This window comes from Coregonus lavaretus, assembly GCF_964263955.1.
Source record: "Coregonus lavaretus genome assembly, contig: SUPER_35_unloc_6, whole genome shotgun sequence".
NCBI lineage: Eukaryota > Metazoa > Chordata > Actinopteri > Salmoniformes > Salmonidae > Coregonus > Coregonus lavaretus.
In genome coordinates, this window is record NW_028167176.1 from 77,501 (window position 1) to 97,451 (window position 19,951).

A 19,951-nucleotide genomic window follows, 5' to 3' on the forward strand; every position below is an offset into this window, starting at 1 on the left:
CCAACTCTTAGATGTGGGGAACGCAGCTCTGACTGAAGCCCAGGAAGTCAGGCTGAGTCGCAAATGGCACCCTACTCCCTAAGTGCACTACTTTTGACCAGGGCCTATAGGGTTACCCACAGCGCTCTGGTCAAAAGTAGTGCACTATATAGGGAATAGGGTACCATTTGTGACCAAACGTGCCGCTCGCTGTTTCCTTAATTATAATGATCCTGCATAGGCTAGTGTGTAGAGATGGGAGGATGTCATTGGAGTGTGGGAATCACTGTTACTAAATGGAGTTGATCCAATGATATGTAAGGATCCACTGGATCGTACATTGAGTGCTGCAGTCTCTTTCTAAGAGGTCAATTCTACTTGAACTTCACACTATGGTGCCGAACCTAACCGTGCACTTTTAGTGTGGTCGGCATGGTAGTCTGTAAATTAAGTAAGTATGCTTGTTGAAATTCCTACTCCCCAGGGGCCTCATTTATAAACGTTGTGTACTCATAAAATATGCCCCAAAACATGCGTGCGCCAAGTTGGCATTTATAAAAAATATCCTCCCACAAACTTTAGACCATGTGTACACACAGTTTGTAGTGGTTGAAGTGTTCCATTGCAAAAAGGTAAAAGTAACCTAGTAGCAGGAATACATTACATTTGACATTTTAGTCATTTAGCAGACACTCTCTTATCCAGAGCGATTTACAGGAGCAATTAGGGTTAAGTGCCTTGCTCAAGGGCACATCGACAGATTTTTCACCTAGTCAGCTCGGGATTAGAACCAGCGACCTTTCGGTTACTGCCACAACGCTCTTAACCACTAAGCTACCTGACTTATGAATAACCAAAAAACAGCTAGCTAAATAGAATAACCAGATGCAGTTATTGTCTGTTAGTGAGATGAGCGTAAAATCGATTTCTTTTATCTTTGCATTCTAAAATAATTAGAAATCTATGTCATTTCCATGATCATTGCAGTATAAATTATTTGTCTTTTCTCACTATCGGCCTACAATATACCATCTCGGACGGTATTTTAAAGTATTTTGCTCTATCCGATCCAATCCGATCCGAAGTGCAGTTTAACAGTAGAACAGACGGTTCACCTTTTCCATAGATTTTTTCAGGCTACGTCTGAATAGCCTACTGTAATGTCACATTTCTCGAGTAGCCTAGACAACATTTCATTTATAAGCATAATACATAACCATAGAATAAATTCCTCACCTTTTCTGGCCAAGAGTTCATATTCCCGAAGTAGCCATACAACAAATTACCATGCGCATCTCTAATTTAATTGGGCCTATTAGATAGGCTATTACAATTAAACGTTTTTGCTCTATGCATCCGAAAGGTAGCGCGGTTTATAACAGACAGTAGAATTTAACAGGTGAACAGACAGTTGATCTTTTGAATTGAAGTGTGTACAGTCGTGGTCAAAAGTTTTGAGAATGACACAAGTATTGGTCTTCACAAAGTTTGCTGCTTCAGTGTTATGAGATATTTTTGTCAGATGTTACTATGGTATACTGAAGTATAATTACAAGCATTCCATAAGTGTCAAAGGCATTTATTGACAATTACATTAAGTTTATGCAAAGAGTCAGTATTTGCAGTGTTGACCCTTCTTTTTCAAGACCTCTGCAATCCGCCCTGGCATGCTGTCATTTAACTTCTGGGCCACATCCTGACTGATGGCAGCCCATTCTTGCATAATCAATGCTTGGAGTTTGTCCAAATTTGTGGGTTTTTGTTTGTCCACCCGCCTCTTGAGGATTGACCACAAGTTCTCAATGGGATTAAGGTCTGGGGAGTTTCCTGGCCATGGACCCAAAATATCGATGTTTTGTTCCCGAGCCACTTAGTTATCACTTTTGCCTTATGGCAAGGTGCTCCATCATGCTGGAAAAGGCATTGTTCATCACCAAACTGTTCTTGGATGGTTGGGAGAAGTTGCTCTCTGAGGATGTGTTGGTACCATTCTTTATTCATGGCTGTGTTCGTAGGCAAAATTGTGAGTGAGCCCACTCCCTTGGCTGAGAAGCAACCCCACACATGAATGGTCTCAGGATGCTTTACTGTTGGCATGACACAGGACTGATGGTAGCGCTCACCTTGTCTTCTCCGGACAAGCTTTTTTCCGGATGCCCCAAACAATCGGAAAGGGGATTCATCAGAGAAAATGACTTTACCCCAGTCCTCAGCAGTCCAATCCCTGTACCTTTTGCAGAATATCAGTCTGTCCCTGATGTTTTTCCTGGAGAGAAGTGGCTTCCTCACTGCCCTTCTTGACACCAGGCCATCCTCCAAAAGTCTTTGCCTCACTGTGCGTGCAGATGCACTCACACCTGCCTGCTGCCATTCCTGAGCAAGCTCTGCACTGGTGGTGCCCCGATCCCGCAGCTGAATCAACTTTAGGAGACGGTCCTGGCGCTTGCTGGACTTTCTTGGGCGCCCTGACGCAACAATTGAACCTCTCTCCTTGAAGTTCTTGATCCGATAAATGGTTGATTTAGGTGCAGTCTTACTAGCAGCAATCTCCTTGCCTGTGAAGCCCTTTTTGTGCAAAGCAATGATGACGGCACGTGTTTCCTTGCAGGTAACCATGGTTAACAGAGGAAGAACAATGATTTCAAGCACCACCCTCCTTTTAAAGCTTCCAGTCTGTTATTCAATCAGCATGACAGAGTGATCTCCAGCCTTGTCCTCGTCAACACTCTCACCTGTGTTAACGAGAGAATCACTGACATGATGGCAGCTGGTCCTTTTGTGGCAGGGCTGAAATGCAGTGGAAATTGTATTTTTGGGATTAAGTTCATTTTCATGGCAAAGAGGGACTTTGCAATTAATTGCAATTCATCTGATCACTCTTCATAACATTCTGGAGTATATGCAAATTGCCATCATAAAAACTGTGGCAGCAGACTTTGAAAATTAATATTTGTGTAATTCTCAAATATTTTGACCACGACTGTAGGCTACCACTGTAAGTAGGCCTACTGTAGTTTGTAAAAAATTCAAAGGAAACCAATATTTCAGAATTCGCAGGCAGTGCAGCATATTTAGGTTCGGATAAAGTAAATGCTAAACATTATTGAATTAAAACGATCTGTTTACAGGTCCACAACTATTTGCAATTGTGTTTCTGTTTTAGAAACGGTCAGATAGCCTACAGCAAATGTCTTGGCCTAATTCCAATACTTCCAAAGTATACAGCAAATAAGGGCGTTATTGTCACCATAAAAGGTGAAAGATGGGCATTCCATTTTAAATGCTCGTTCACGCGCGCACAGTTTTACGACAGGTCTGATTTATTTAGAGAGGGCAACTGAGATGACAGAGGACGAGTGCAGATGCTCGGGAGTACTACAAGGTTACTTTGGACAGTTGCCGACGTGCAGTGAGCCTAGCTACCGGCTGCAGAGACCAGTTGGTTTGCAGACCAGTCATCATTGCTCCAGGTCCAGACCTGTCTGACCCTGTCCCTGACCAAGGCTCCTGAGACTTCCAGCTGCCTCTGACCGACTGATACACCCTCCCTCCTTCCACACAGACATTTATCACACCATGTCACATGATTAATTTGTTTATTTAATTATTTGTTTATTTATTTAGATGGACTGCACATCAGCTCTTAGCTGCCAATGTTGTACACCTTGACAATCAACTAAACCTTAATATAAACTGGGTGGTTCGAGCCCTGAATGCTGATTGGCTGACAGCCGTGGTATATCAGACCGTATACCGCGTGTATGACAAAACATGTATTTTTACTGCTCTAATGACGTTGGTAACCAGTTTATAACAGCAATAAGGCACCTCGGGGGTTTGTGGTATATGGCCAATATACCACTGCTAAGGGCTGTGTCCAGGAACTCCGCGTTGCGTCGTGCGTAAGAACAGCCCTTAGCCGTGGTATATTGGCCATATACCACACCTCCTCAAGCCTTATTGCGTAAATATAGCATTCATGAAGTCTTCATAACACTCTTTTGTCATAGGAGACACACAATTCTCTTGACATTAAACCTCAGCGCTAACAACCCTTAAACACTAACAACCCCCTCAGCATGGTAGAGCTGTACAGTGCTACAGTGGTACCTCCCTCCTCCTGGATTGAGGTAAATGCCAAAGGGCAGTGGGACTCTGTCTCAGGTGTACCAGCTCACCTGTCAGCTAGCGTTCCCACAACGGCAGCGGGCTAATGCATGTTTGATAAGGCCAGTGTGATACACACACACACACACACACACTCAGGTCTGCAGTCGCCCGCCCAGCCCTAACTCATGCATTAGAAATGAGACCGGGTCACCCGGGGAAGAGACACCACAACATCAGTAACAACTCAGAACAGCAGAGGGAAGAGACACCACAACATCAGTAACAACTCAGAACAGCAGAGGGCAGAGACACCACAACATCTGTAACAACTCAGAACAGCAGAGGGCAGAGACACCACAACATCTGTAACAACTCAGAACAGCAGAGGGCAGAGACACCACAACATCAGTAACAACTCAGAACAGCAGAGGGCAGAGACACCACAACATCTGTAACAACTCAGAACAGCAGAGGGCAGAGACACCACAACATCAGTAACAACTCAGAACAGCAGAGGGAAGAGACACCATAACATCAGTAACAACTCAGAACAGCAGAGGGCAGAGACACCACAACATCTGTAACAACTCAGAACAGCAGAGGGAAGAGACACCACAACATCAGTAACAACTCAGAACAGCAGAGGGCAGAGACACCACAACATCTGTAACAACTCAGAACAGCAGAGGGCAGAGACACCACAACATCTGTAACAACTCAGAACAGCAGAGGGAAGAGACACCACAACATCAGTAACAACTCAGAACAGCAGAGGGAAGAGACACCACAACATCAGTAACAACTCAGAACAGCAGAGGGAAGGGGATACTGTTAGACATGGTCACTGACTGGATGCAGTGAATACACCCTTCATTTGCTACTACCTGCTTCCCACGCATCTGATGAACCGTGATGACATTTAGAATGACCTATTAGCCTGTTGAATGAAGTGGTTAATGCCATCATTGTGCATTTGAATGGCTTCCTAAATGTTTTATTTAGTCAACCTATATTCATCCAGGCAAGTCAGTTAAAGATGCACTTGGCAGAAATCGCTCCGCCATTTCAGTTTATGTGACAAAACAAGCAAGTAAAGTATAGAGAATCATTGTACCTAAACCGCTGTGAAATATATTTTCCATAACCAACAATATTGTATTTTCAGCTGTTTGAAGCTGGTATACAAAACCCAAAGTAAAAGATGCAAAAACTAAACTTAAAAACGGGAAGCATAGAAATAGCACACATAGAACAGATCTACCACTTCTTAGACTTGCTTTCAATGAGAATGACAGATCTATAAATTTCATTTCTATGTGTATGTGGTCGGGTCGCCCAAAAAGTTACCTATTGCAGCTTTAAGAACTAATTCTCACATACCATGACAACCTGACAAGTATTGGGTTGGTTGATCATGTTTGAGTGTGCAGTAGGGTTGACCATGTTGTTGGGGTGAATAGGGGTGGAGTTTATAGAAAACACGCTAGGTGAGGCAGTACTATCGGTCGCACTCACTGTTGTCTAGGTGTAGTAGTGAGCTCATAGGCTCTATAGGCTTCCTATTGTCGCTGGGCCATTCATTGAAGCAGCACTGTCCTGGATATGAAAATAAAACTGATCCTTATTATAGCCCCTCTCATTCTCACTCTGACCCAGATTAACACACACACACACTGACAGGCAGGTGGGAGTCTTTTAGCCTGTATACCACAAGCTATCTATCTTAGTTTTTGGATATGGAGCTGCAGTTTGTTCCTCGTTCAGACCAAGCTCTCGCATCTGTAGTCCAAAGGTTTAGAACACGTGTTCCCAGAGGACTGCTAGCCGTTCCTCGCTAGCTAAATGGAGGTTCCTCTCTCTCTCTCTCTCTCTCCGGATCTTTCCCTCTCAGGAACCTGCTACATATCTGTTGTTGTTTCCGTGGAAAAAGCAAAGTGACTCCATCTGGTGTTGCAGTAGCTCAGCAAACACACTTTCCTCTTCATCGTTATCATGTGCAAAATATCTGGGGTGTGTTTATTAAAGCGCAACGTAACAAAACGTTTTCCTATCGGATTAGTTCAGGTCGTCCTACCATGTTTGTCTGTTTTTCTGACGTTTGGTGCCTAATGAATGACACCCCGATCTTTTCTGTCTCTGCATTCACCCTCATACTGCATGTCCCAAATGGCACCCTATTCTGGAGTTTCCCAACTCCAGTCCTCCAGTGCCCCCAAAAGCACACATTTTTGTTGTAGTCGCCCAGACAAACTCACCTGATTCAACTCATTGAGGGCTTGATGATTCGTTGACAAGTTGAATCAGGTATGGTTGTCCGGGGTTACAACAAAAAGTTGTGCTTTTGGGGGTACTGGAGGACTGGAGTTGGGAAACACTGCCCTACTGCAGTACCTTTGACCAGAGCGCTATGGGGCCTGCTCAAAAGTAGTGCACTAAATGGGGAATAGGGTGCCATTTGGGACGTACACTACTGTACGTCTATGGCCTTTCTAACATTGCCTAAGCTTCGACAGAGCTGTTGTTTGTAACTTTTATGAAAGGCCATTTCTGGAACAGTGTGGTGAGGCTCTTTGTAGTGTCACCTCCTATCAATACTAAATACAGAGACCAACTTTCCGGCATCTTTACTGTTCCCCTGGTTATGAGTATCAAAGCCAGTTTCATTAATAAGGGAGAATATTTTGTCCTAAGCGGGTTGACCTCATTGGTTTAAATGGCAACAGATTTCTGCTTATTGTAATACCACCTACTGAATGAATGGCAGGGTATCAGTTGTTTGAAGATACTTCCAAGATAAAATTATTTTGAATTTGGGATTCAAGCATTACATGAGTTTCCATATCATAAGTAATTAGGTTATGTTGATACACTGTGTGCTTTTGTTAAAATGTGTGGTGTTGTAGTGCATTTTTAGTGGTGTAATATCCAGTTTAATCACTTCCTATCTTTGACCAACAGAGGGCAGCAGAGTTCTCTCTCTCTCTGTCATGCTCTCTCGCTCTCTCTCTCTGTCTGTCTCTGTTTATGAAACTGTTATGTTCATATCGTAGACACTGTCAAGTAAAGTCTTATCGGCATTGGAGATAATAAATTGCTAACTGTGATGTGATATTGATGCCTGTGTTTCCTTGTCGTTGTGTTTTCAAAGGAGGACTCTGAAGAGTATGGACTCCACTCCAGTGACTGAACTAAGGGGTCAGTTGAAGGGGCCTTAGAAGGGGACCACTCCTCACTTCTAGTCCAAAAGTGCACTTCAATATCTACCTCCCAGTGACTCCTAGGCCTATAGGGACCACTGACTACTTATCACTGGTATTGAGTTGATCTGAGTCAGCTTTAATCAATGACTCACCTTCCTCAATAGACGTCTGCCTACGTAGATGAACAAGAGTTGCTGTAAGCATGGAGTTGTCAGCGGTTTGACCTTGTTTTGAGGTCTTTAGCAGTTAGCAGCATTAGCTTTCCCCACACACCACCCAGGACCAGGCCAGAGATGAGTGTGTCTCAGCCCGGGGAACGCGTCCCCGTCGGGGGCATGAACAGCTCCGGAATGAGGCTCCCCCTCCTCCGCACTGGCGACCAAAATGGCAATGCTTTCCCTGTCTCCTCTTCCTCCTCTTCCTCTTCCTCCCCAGACTCCCTGCAGAGTCTGAGCAGCCTGGACGTCGACATGGAATGCGTGATGACGACCCAAATCAAAATGGCCGGCGTCTCACCCGCTGAGGAACCGCCTCAGACAGAGTTCTCGGAATCCAACGAGAACTCGGTGTCCGTCTACGTGGACGCTGATGAGGACTCCTGGAACGAAAACCTGACCTTCACCATGAGCATTGCTGGGATACGGGAGCATAGCAACGGTATCCAGGGCGATCTCCATGATGACGTCAGCAGTGTGGCGAGCAACAGCGGTGGGAGAAGGGACTCTTCTCCGGACTCTGCGGCCACGGAGATCCCCGGTGACGATGATGATGTTGAAGATGATGAGGAAGGGTCGTTCCTGTCGATGAGCTCGGACATGGTGATGAGGAGAATCAGCCTGAGCGACTCGGAGCGGCTCCCCAGCAGCGGGGTGTCCATCCTGGAGGACTCAGACACGGCCTCCCCCTCTACCACTGCTCCCATCCAAGCTCCACTCTCCGCCCCACTACCTGACCTCTGTAAGGGCCTTGAGGGGAGGAAGAGTCCTCATGCTGGGTCCGTCACCATGGAACTTCAGAACCTCCAGACCAGGGGCAGGAGCTCACCAGGTCTGCCCGATAGAGAGGCGCTTCAGGTGGGAGTGGATCTGCCCGAGGAGGCCTGCCCTCTGGATGTTCTCCCCATGGGGGAGGCAGCAGACACTGAGCCTGGTGTGGCACTAGAGGTTATTCTCAGTGAGACTATAGTGTCTCCTGATTCTCAAGGCTTCACCGTCATCTCCCAGACCTCCACTCCAGTACAAGTCTCCAAGGGTGTGGATTTGGCAGTGTCCCCCTTTACCATTCCCCAGTCTCCAAACGAAGGGTCCCAGGGTGCGAGCCCCGGCTTCCGCAAGACCAAGCAACACCCGGGTGCAACGCGGGTCAAACCGAACGCCGCCATCGCCAAGACAACGGTCACCACGACATCCAAACCTGGTAAGACCGACATCAAGAGGTTCCCCAAACCCGACCTGAAGAACGTCAAGTCTAAGATCATGTCCAGGCCCACCTCTGCACCCAGAACAGCCAATCAGACGCAGGGAAAAGCTGCTCCAGTCAATGAAAAGAAAGCCCCAGACGGAGTCAAAAGGCAAAGGTCGTCTTTGGGTCAAACCAAAGTAGCTTCGCTGAAGCCGGGCACCAAACCCAGACCCAATCAAAACGCTGAGCCCAGAGTCTCTAACCATTCAGAGAAGAGGAGGACGGGCACTGTAGCCAATGGTATTCGCTCCACCTCCAGCAGCTCTCTGGGTTCAGAGTTGGCTGTGGATGGGCACCAGAGGACCCCTGGAGAGGGTGTCCCAAATGGAGAAGAGAAGGGTACTACAGGAGGGTGTACTAGAGAGGACACTACAGAGGGAGCAGGGGGTGAGACGCCTGCAGAACAAAGGAGAAGCAACGGCACGGTAAGTAGTGTGTGTTCTCTCTCTCTCTCTGTCTCTCTCTGTCTCTCTCTGTCTCTAGCTCTCTCTCTCTCTCTCTCTCTCTCTCTCTCTCTCTCTCTCTCTCTCTCTCTCTCTCTCTCTCTCTCTCTCTCTCCCTTGATGTAAACACTGATCAGTACGTCACATGATAGAAGACCCCACACCAGATTGCCCTCACCCAATTCAACTTGGTCAGATCAGTGATTTCCTCCAAGAAGTTAGGAAGGATGTATTTTTAGTATCCACAACAGGGCCTGTTAGTGAACTGACTGAGATTTGCAGTCACCAGGTACATACTGTACTTTATCATGATGATATGACGCATGTATAGACCAAACCCAAGGCTGGTTTCATCCCTAAACGGTTTGGAGCAGTGGTTTTAGGTGAGGGAGTGGTTTTTTGTTGGCATTTTTCCTTTAAAACCATTGACAGGTTTCAACTCTTCCTGTGTTTGTGAGTGGCGTGATTGAATAGTTGCTCAGGCAAGTCTGGCTGTGAGCATGTCATCACATGACTTAACTATGTTGTTATTCAGGCTTAAGTAATCCCTGGCTAGAGGGCTTTGGGTTTAAATGTCAACTGTATCATTCACTGCAGAGCGTTTTCAAGACCAGTTATACTGTTGAACATTGAACACAGACGGGTTTTGTTTTTGGGTTCTGTTGAACGACAACATGAAGTGCAGCGAGCCCAATCATTTTCTATGGAATGTCTTGACATCTGCGTGCGTGTGTGTGTGTGTGTGTGTGTGACACGTCGGTTGTTGAGAATGTTCCGCCACATTCTGTTCTCAGTTTGAAACTGTCCTCAGGACAGATTTGTTTCTCAGACACTTCTCATATGAAGGCAAAAGCCATTTGTCAAACTGTTCTGAACAGCCTAAGAATAGTCTGAACATTTATAGTAGTCAGTTAAGTATTTTCTTTGAAAACTCGCCTGCAAACTCACTCCATATGTGCCCTGTGTTTATAGAAGACGAAAGAGGGAGGAATTTAAAAGAGGGAGAGGAAAGAATGAGGGAGGAAAGAAAGAGAGAGAGAGAAACTGGTCCCAGCAGTGAATCCCAGAGGGAATGTAGTACAATAGCAACATTTTTTACCTCAGAGTTCCAGCCTACTCCTATTTCCCCTTCCTTCCTCCTCCCTCCCTCTCTCTCTCTCTCTCTCCTCCCCCTCCTTCTCACTCCTCCTGCCTGTGTGCGTCTACTTCCACATTTCTGCCTCCGACTCTGTAATGGCCAACACCATGGTCTCGGTGCGCAGCTCCGAGCTGGGCCCCATGGGCTGGGACGCGGTAACTAAACGACAGCTCTTTCTGCAGAAGGTCTCCTCCAAGCTGGGGACCTCATCGGCCAGGCAGCTGCCACAGGTCAAGGGCAGGGGGGCCGGGGGAGCGAGCAACACTGGGGGACCCTCCCTGTCTCCCACCTCTCCAGCTCCAGTAGGAGGGAGTCTTGGCTCCAGGCTGCCCCCTCCTGCTCCTCCTACGACGGGGAAAGACGGCCAGACCACTGGGAGTGGGTCTCCACCGAGAGGACGACCAAGTCAGCCAGCTGGTGAGTACACACACACACACACACACACACACACACACACACACACACACACACACACGATCTCTCTGTTGCTCCATGTGTTTGTTTCTGTCTGATTGTCTTGATCTGATCTGTGTTGATTGTGTGTGTGTGTGTGTGTGGCGCGTACGAGTGTGTGTCTTGTTCACCCAAACCAGAGTGTGTGTTTAAAGTGTCCTTGTCTCTGACACTGCAGAGCTGACAGTTAAAATGCTTTTCACGGTCCACTGCACCTCACAAGCACACACACACACATTCTCTCACGCACAGTTTCAAGTCTGTACACACACAGCAATGTCTGTTCTACACTGTCATTTCTTCACTTTGTCAAGTTGCAGGCAGGCGGGCGGGCGGGCGGGCGTGTGGATCTCCAGACTGTGTGTTTCTGCTTGGGTCTGTCTCAGTGCTGCACAGTTACATAAGATAACTCACTCTCTCTATTTTTCTCTCTCTCTCTCTCTCTCTCTCTCTCTCTCTCTCTCTCTCTCTCTGTCTCTCTGTCTCTCTCTCTGTCTCTGTCTCTCTCTCTGTCTGTTACATCATGTTCCCTCACCACATGTAGCCTACTGCATCTTTTAAGAGCCATTTAAAATGGGAGACTGACTGTGTGTGTTTGCCTGTGACCTTGCATGTGTCTGGGGTCTAATTTTACTCCAACTTCCCTCTCAGTGTGTCCTCAGAGGAAGTTGAAAGCATATGTAACCTTGTCTCTCTCTCTCTTTCTCTCTCTCTTTCTCTGTCTGTCTCTCTCTATGTATCTCTCTATGTATCTCTCTCTATGTATCTCTCTCTCTGTCTCTCTCTCTCTCTGTCGCTCTCTCTGTCTCTCTCTCTCTCTCTCTCTCTCTCTATGTCTCTGTCTCTGTCTCTCTCTCTCTCTCTCTCTCTCTCTCTCTCTCTCTCTCTCTCTCTCTCTCTCTGTCTCTCTCACTCTCTCTTTGTGTCTTTCTCTCCTTCTTCCTTCTTTTTGGATTATTTATTTCTTTCGGGTCCTCTCTTCCTTTTGCCCGAGGGGTTTGATCTAATGTTTGTTCCTCTGTGTCCCCATACACACAAAAGGCTTTCTTTTCTTGCGTCTGCTAAATGACTTAAATGTGTGATGTGGGTCATTTGGAGTGAGTCCCAAATGGTACCCTATTCCCTATATAGTGCACTGCTTTTGACAAGAGCCTTATGGGCCCTAGTAAAACTTAGTGCACTATATAGGGAATAGGGTGTCATTTGGGACGTAGTCTTAGTTACGTGAGACATCAACATGTTGTCTTCCATCTAGTCTCCAAGAGGCCGATTCAGACTTAGAAAATGTGCGCCTTTCTTACTCACTTCTCAGTATTTGGTATTCAGACTTACCTTATTCAGTCGCGTAACGCGCTCTGCAGGTGTGGCTGAATACATTTTATTCAACCGCTGAAAACCCTCCCACTTGCTGGCCAACAGATTTTCTTGTGGCTTTTTCATTCAGTAGGGTTTTCAGTACATTTATCTTAAGCCATCCCTTTAAATACGGTGTACCTTACAGTTAGAATTTTGTCGACAGACTCACTAGAATATATTGAGAGAATGGGTTCGGAATATTAGGGACCAATGAAAGAAAGCCGTCTAAATACATGCATTTTCGTCTCCATTTCACATTTACAGACGCTCTTATCCAGAGCGACTTACAGGAGCAAATAGGGTTAAGTGCCTTGCTCAAGGGCACATCTGCTGATTTTTCATGTAGTCGGCTCGGGGATTCGAACCAGCGACCTTTCGGTTACTGGCCCAACACTCTTAACCGCTAGGCTACCTGCCACCCCGTTTTAGCACCAATTGTTAGATTTAAAAATAGTCTGATCTTGTAGATTATTTAGGGTTAGGAAAGTATTTATGAATCATAAAACACAGGTTTGGAGAGCCTTTAATAAAAAATACAGTGGTTTGATTCATCCTGAAAACTGCCATATTCAGTTTTTCAACCCATGGTAACCCATGGTAATGTTGGAAAATGTTTGTACATAGAATTATGATAGGGAGAATAGTGTACAATAGTAGGCTACACCCTCGTCTATTGTCTGCACTTACCTGCATTAACCATCAGGTTCTGACTGTTACGGCGTGGTCTGCGCTCCGCTCCATAACCATTTAATTCGCCTACATGTCATTTTTTTTTATATCAACTGTTACTAATGATCGTCAGCAACAACCACATGAACGTGACGGCGTTGACAGTGGAAGCAAATGAATGTAAACCAAACAATGTAATGATAATGCTTTACCACCTGAAGGGAACTATCAGTAAATTGGCAGCTGAATATGTGTGGTTGACCTTATTCATGGTTTCCTGCTCGTAAAGGGGGTGGACTTAAGAGGGAATGAAGTCAAGGTCAGAATCCGGCGTATCTGTAGACACACCTCCGCCACTCCTTCATTTATTTATTTATGTCCCCTGTAGCTAAGTTGGTAGAGCATGGCGCTTGCAACGCCAGGGTTGTGGGTTCGTTTCCCACGGGGGGCCAGTATGAAAATGTATGCACTCACTAACTGTAAGTCGCTCTGGATAAGAGCGTCTGCTAAATGACTAAAATGTAATTCAATCTCCACCCCAAACGAATAGCAGGTGAATAGCATGCTATTCTCATGCTTAAGTTTAAGGTCAGAACATGCATAGAGAGAAAAGTGCATAGAATTCGGGAGCGGATCGGATATGAGGGGGTGTGTGTGGAAGAATGAATCTGTCGGAAAACATCAAATTCTGAGTGGACAATAGTTTGCTTGTTTCTGAAAAAACTGTGCCAAATTTGACCCCGAACTCTGGCCATGTTGAAAAGGCGCCTTTGAGAGGCACATTCAGAAACCTTCTCCACACAAATAAAAGTTCAAAGGCTGTCTGTTACTCAATCACCATCATTTGTTCCCAAATGTCATATGTGGTTACTGAGGCAACATGCTTGTGTTCAAAGAAATGCTTGTGCTTGTGTTCATTCTTACCTTGTTGTGAACACTCACCACGAGGTGAACACACAGAGCTCCAAATGTTGCCTAGGTAACATAAACATGTCTATTTGTGTCTTCCTAAGATATTCAGGCAACCAACACACAGTTCTCAATTATACACTGAGTATACAAAACATTATGCTCTTTCCATGGCATAGACTGACCAGGTGAATCCAGGTGAAAGCTATGATCCCTTATTGATGTCACTTGTTAAATCCACTTCAATCAGTGTTGATGATTTTTAAGCCTTGAGACAATTGAGACATGGATTGTGTATGTGTGCCATTCAGAGGGTGAATGGGCAAGACAAAAGATTGAAGTGCCTTTGAACGGGGTATGGTAGTAGGTGCCAGGCGCACCAGTTTGTGTCAAGAACTGCAACGCTGCTGGGTTTTTCACGTTCTAAAGTTTCCCATGTGTATCAAGAATGGTCCGCCACCCAAAGGACATCCAGCCAACTTGACACAACTGTGGGAAGCATTGGAGTCAACATGGGCCAGTGTCCCTGTGGAACGCTTTCGACACCTTGTAGAGTAGAGGACGAATCGAGGCTGTTCTGAGGGCAAAAGGGGGTGTAACTCAATATTAGGAAGGTGTACCTAACGTTTGGTCAACTGAGTGTAAAATACAGTATGTTTTTTACACCAAACCAGTTCGTTGTCAAAGGGTTATTTTGGTGGTAACTAAAACTGTACACAGGAGGTCTATTCAGTGGTGTTACTGAAATATCTAACAGCTTGAGCTAGACGTTTCGTATACACACAGATCCAGGACCAGCTTTCCCTGCTCCAGTCCGAACCCTGACCATCATGAGGGAAAACGTCAAACTGACCATACAATAGATCATTGTTATCCTACTACTAATCTCTACACAGCAGGCTCTTCCTCTCTTTGCTGTCTCTGATGAGCAAAGCCGATGGTGGCTGAACCCACAGGTCCACTCAGGGCGTTGTCATGGATACACATGTACACATGAATGCTGATTGGCTGACAGCCGTGGTATATCAGACCGTATACCATGGGTGTGACAAAACATTTTATTTTTACTGCTCTAATTACGTTGGTAACCAGTTTATAATAGCTATAAAGTATCCAGGCACTCCGCGTTGCGTTATGCATAAGAACAGCCCTTAGCCGTGGTATATTGGCCATATACCACACCCCCTCGTGCCTTATTGCTTAAGTATACTGACATATTTATATTATCGACATTGATTCATACACTGATACAGACGTGAATACTTCTCCCAAAACCTGCACTGAAACTGATGATCCCTGTTGGTCCTTTCCTACATTTCCCAGGTATCCCCAAGCCACGTGTCACAGACAGACCCTCAGGATTGGCTGCCCCTACTGTGGTGACCTCTAACCCAAAGCCGTCGGTCAACCAGGGGTTAGGTGCTGCTCGGCCTGCCGCCACCGCCGCCGCGTCCAAACTGCCCGTGAAGAACCTACCCACAAGCCTTAGCTCGTCTTCTCTGGGCAGCGCCGCCAGGGAGAGTAATGGATCTCCAGCAGCCCCCAGCAAAGGTGAGACTGTGTGTGTGAGACTGTGTGTGTGCGTGCGTATGAAAATGTATGAAAATGTATTCACTCACTAACTGTAAGTCGCTCTGGATAAGAGTGTTTGCTAAATGACTAAAATGTAAAAATGTATTGAGTTATTCTTCCTACATTGCTCAACCACAGAAAGCCTCACACACACACACACACACACACACACACACAGTGTGCAAGCAGGGGTTTTCATTGGTGTGGTCTTCCTGTTGCTGGTGATTCACATCCTCCTCTAGCCATTAGCTCTCTCAGACACACACACACTCTCCATGAGTCTCCCCTGCCATTTGACTCTCTGAAGAGAATGTCAGCGTGAATCTGGCCCCTCGTTGCCGTGGCATTCCTGCTTTCTCTATCGAGGTCAGAGTTCACATCTGCCCAGGCTCTGTGTGTGTGTGTGTGTGTGTTAATATGTATATGATCAGAGAGGCGGACAGGGTACTCTCCTGACCCACATATCCCCGGGGGCTTTGTCTGGACGGCACCATAAACCTCTGGGTTACATCTGGTCCTGCACATCCTCCTCTCTATATCTACTGTAGCTGCTGGGGAGTTGTAGGAGGTGGCAGTTGGGTGGTGGTTGTGTGTTGGGGAGTTGTAGGAGGTGGCAGTTGGGTGGTGGTTGTGTGATGGGGAGTTGTAGGAGGTGGCAGTTGGGTGGTGGTTGTGTGATGGGGAGTTGTAGGAGGTGGCAGTTGGGTGGTGGTTGTGTGTTGGGGAGTTGTAGGAGGTGGCAGTTGGGTGGTGGTTGTGTGTTGGGGAGTTGTAGGAGGTGGCAGTTGGGTGGTGGTTGTGTGATGGGGAGTTGTAGGAGGTGGCAGTTGGGTGGTGGTTGTGTGATGGGGAGTTGTAGGAGGTGGCAGTTGGGTGGTGGTTGTGTGTTAGGGAGTTGTAGGAGGTGGCAGTTGGGTGGTGGTTGTGTGTTGGGGAGTTGTAGGAGGTGGCAGTTGGGTGGTGGTTGTGTGATGGGGAGTTGTAGGAGGTGGCAGTTGGGTGGTGGTTGTGTGTTGGGGAGTTGTAGGAGGTGGCAGTTGGGTGGTGGTTGTGTGATGGGGAGTTGTAGGAGGTGGCAGTTGGGTGGTGGTTGTGTGATGGGGAGTTGTAGGAGGTGGCAGTTGGGTGGTGGTTGTGTGTTAGGGAGTTGTAGGAGGTGGCAGTTGGGTGGTGGTTGTGTGATGGGGAGTTGTAGGAGGTGGCAGTTGGGTGGTGGTTGTGTGATGGGGAGTTGTAGGAGGTGGCAGTTGGGTGGTGGTTGTGTGATGGGGAGTTGTAGGAGGTGGCAGTTGGGTGGTGGTTGTGTGATGGGGAGTTGTAGGAGGTGGCAGTTGGGTGGTGGTTGTGTGTTGGGGAGTTGTAGGAGGTGGCAGTTGGGTGGTGGTTGTGTGATGGGGAGTTGTAGGAGGTGGCAGTTGGGTGGTGGTTGTGTGTTGGGGAGTTGTAGGAGGTGGCAGTTGGGTGGTGGTTGTGTGATGGGGAGTTGTAGGAGGTGGCAGTTGGGTGGTGGTTGTGTGTTGGGGAGTTGTAGGAGGTGGCAGTTGGGTGGTGGTTGTGTGTTGGGGAGTTGTAGGAGGTGGCAGTTGGGTGGTGGTTGTGTGATGGGGAGTTGTAGGAGGTGGCAGTTGGGTGGTGGTTGTGTGTTGGGGAGTTGTAGGAGGTGGCAGTTGGGTGGTGGTTGTGTGATGGGGAGTTGTAGGAGGTGGCAGTTGGGTGGTGGTTGTGTGTTAGGGAGTTGTAGGAGGTGGCAGTTGGGTGGTGGTTGTGTGATGGGGAGTTGTAGGAGGTGGCAGTTGGGTGGTGGTTGTGTGTTGGGGAGTTGTAGGAGGTGGCAGTTGGGTGGTGGTTGTGTGTTGGGGAGTTGTAGGAGGTGGCAGTTGGGTGGTGGTTGTGTGATGGGGAGTTGTAGGAGGTGGCAGTTGGGTGGTGGTTGTGTGATGGGGAGTTGTAGCAGGTGGCAGTTGGGTGGTGGTTGTGTGATGGGGAGTTGTAGGAGGTGGCAGTTGGGTGGTGGTTGTGTGTTGGGGAGTTGTAGGAGGTGGCAGTTGGGTGGTGGTTGTGTGATGGGGAGTTGTAGGAGGTGGCAGTTGGGTGGTGGTTGTGTGTTGGGGAACATTGAGGTGTGTTTGGAGGAGGGTGAGGACTGACTCTTACTCACACACATTTATTTAACTCATTTCAGGGAGTAAATATTAGTTTCCAGAAAGTCTACATGCTTATTGTGCAGACCTGCTGTAGCCTGCTGTCAGGTCTTCACTGATTTAATGTACATGTCCCTAAAGGCATTTTGAGTCAATAAGCTCCACCAGTGTTAGCTTGCTATACTGAACCAGTCAATACTGGATAATGTGTAGTTGCTGTATCTCAGTTTATCAGGAAATCTATACTTAAACCAACACACAACACATTGAACGTGTAGAGTTGAGTTTGACAGTGAGGTTTCTATTACTATCTAATAGTTTCATGTAATAGCCCAGTATTATATTGGTCTAATGGGATAAGTCTGAATAATGCTTATCAGCAGCATCACATGGCCTCCCTGTGTGACTTGGACTAAATGGGGATAGATGGTCAATGGTTGTGTTTGTTCACTGCAGTACTGCCACCACTCTGTTGAAGAGAAAGAAGAGGGGGGTGGGGAAGACCTGCTGGAGTAATGTCTTGGAAACCTGGAATTCCTTTAGTGACAGAACAGTAGAGAAAAGGGAAACATGTTTTTTCCTTCTCTCTCTCTCTCTCCGTCTCTCTCATTCTCTCTCTCTCTCCGTCTCTCTCTTTCTCTCTCTCTCTCTCTCTCCTCTCCATCGCTCTCATGCACTCTCTCACTCTTCTCGCACTCGCTCTCTCTCTCCACACATGCACACTTTCACACTCTCTCTCTCTCACACACTCTCACTGCAATGACTCACCGCCAAGGTAGAAGACCTATGGTTACTGTTGGATGAGCAGGTTGTCATGGTGATCAGATGATGACCAAGAAACTGTTCCTATGGTGATGCGCCACCTGTTTACAGAGGAAATAATCACACACACACACACAGTGATCACTCAAATCAATCTACCATTGCATCTTAACTACATAAACATAATTGTTTCCCATTGCTCTAATTGAGCTACAGGCGGCTGTCACAAATGCAGATAATATTGTTTATGCAGCGTTTTGAGACATTGGTAATCAGTTGCCTAATGATTGTAATCATGTAGATAATTAGGACCAGAAATTATTCCCCTTTGGTGGGAAATCGGCATTATGTGCATTTAGTTTAACGAGGGGAATTATGTGGTATAAACAGTGTGGAGATGATTGGCCTCCTGGGCCATATACAGCGTTCCTCTCTGAGTTTCCTGAATTCCTATCAGACCTTGTAGTCATAGCAGATCATATTCTAATTTTTGGTGATTTTAATATTCACATGGAGAAGTCCACAGACCCACTCCAAAAGTCCTTCGGAGCCATTATCGACTCAGTGGGTTTTGTCCAACATGTCTCTGGACCTACTCACTGCCACAGTCATACTCTGGACCTAGTTTTGTCCCATGGAATAAATGTTGTAGATCTTAATGTTTTTCCACAAAATCCTGGACTATCGGACCACCATTTTATTACGTTTGCAATCGCAACAAATAATCTGCTCAGACCCCAACCAAGGAGCATCAAAAGTCGTGCTATAAATTCTCAGACAACACAAAAATTCATTGATGCCCTTCCAGACCCCTTCTGCCTACCCAAGGACGTCAGAGGACAAAAATCAGTTAACCACTTAACTGAGGAACTAAATTTAACCTTGCACAATACCCTAGATGCAGTTGCACCCCTAAAAACGAAAAACATTTGTCATAAGAAACTAGCTCCCTGGTATACAGAAAATACCCGAGCTTTGAAGCAAGCTTCCAGGAAATTGGAACGGAAATGGCGCCACACCAAACTGGAAGTCTTCCGACTAGCTTGGAAAGACAGTACCGTGCAGTACCGAAGAGCCCTCACTGCTGCTCGATCATCCTACTTTTCCAAATTAATCGAGGAAAATAAGAACAATCCAAAATTTCTTTTTGATACTGTTGCAAAGCTAACTAAAAAGCAGCATTCCCCAAGAGAGGATGGTTTTCACTTCAGCAGTGATAAATTCATGAACTTCTTTGAGGAAAAGATCATGACCATTAGAAAGCAAATTACGGACTCCTCTTTGAATCTGCGTATTCCTCCAGGGCTTAGCTGTCCTGGATCTGCACAGCTCTGCGAGGGCCTGGGATCGGGAGAGACACTTAAGTGTTTTAGTACTATATCTCTTGACACAATGATGAAAATAATCATGGCCTCTAAACCTTCAAGCTGCATACTGGATCCTATTCCTACTAAACTGCTGAAGGAGCTGCTTCCTGTGCTTGGCCCTCCTATGTTGAACATAATAAACAGCTCTCTATCCACCGGATGTGTACCAAACTCACTAAAAGTGGCAGTGATAAAGCCTCTCTTGAAAAAGCCAAACCTTGACCCGGAAAATATAAAAAACTATCGGCCAATATCGAATCTTCCATTCCTCTCAAAAATTTTAGAAAAAGCTGTTGCGCAGCAACTCACTGCCTTTCTGAAGACAAACAATGTATACGAAATGCTTCAGTCTGGTTTTAGACCCCATCATAGCACTGAGACTGCACTTGTG

The 19,951-nt window shown here is 46.4% G+C and overlaps 1 protein-coding gene across 1 annotated transcript in view; it reads left to right on the plus strand.

Annotated features, from left to right (window-relative positions):
• The window catches only part of LOC311110443 (uncharacterized protein), a 73,358-nt gene that overhangs the window by 17,215 nt on the left and 36,192 nt on the right, over positions 1-19,951 (plus strand). Inside the window, exons 2-4 of the mRNA XM_084188990.1 lie at positions 7,238-9,175; positions 10,514-10,748; positions 15,042-15,269. Coding sequence (XP_084045116.1) covers positions 7,583-9,175; positions 10,514-10,748; positions 15,042-15,269 — 2,056 coding nt within the window. The 5' untranslated portion in view covers positions 7,238-7,582. The remainder of the gene's footprint in view (positions 1-7,237; positions 9,176-10,513; positions 10,749-15,041; positions 15,270-19,951) is intronic.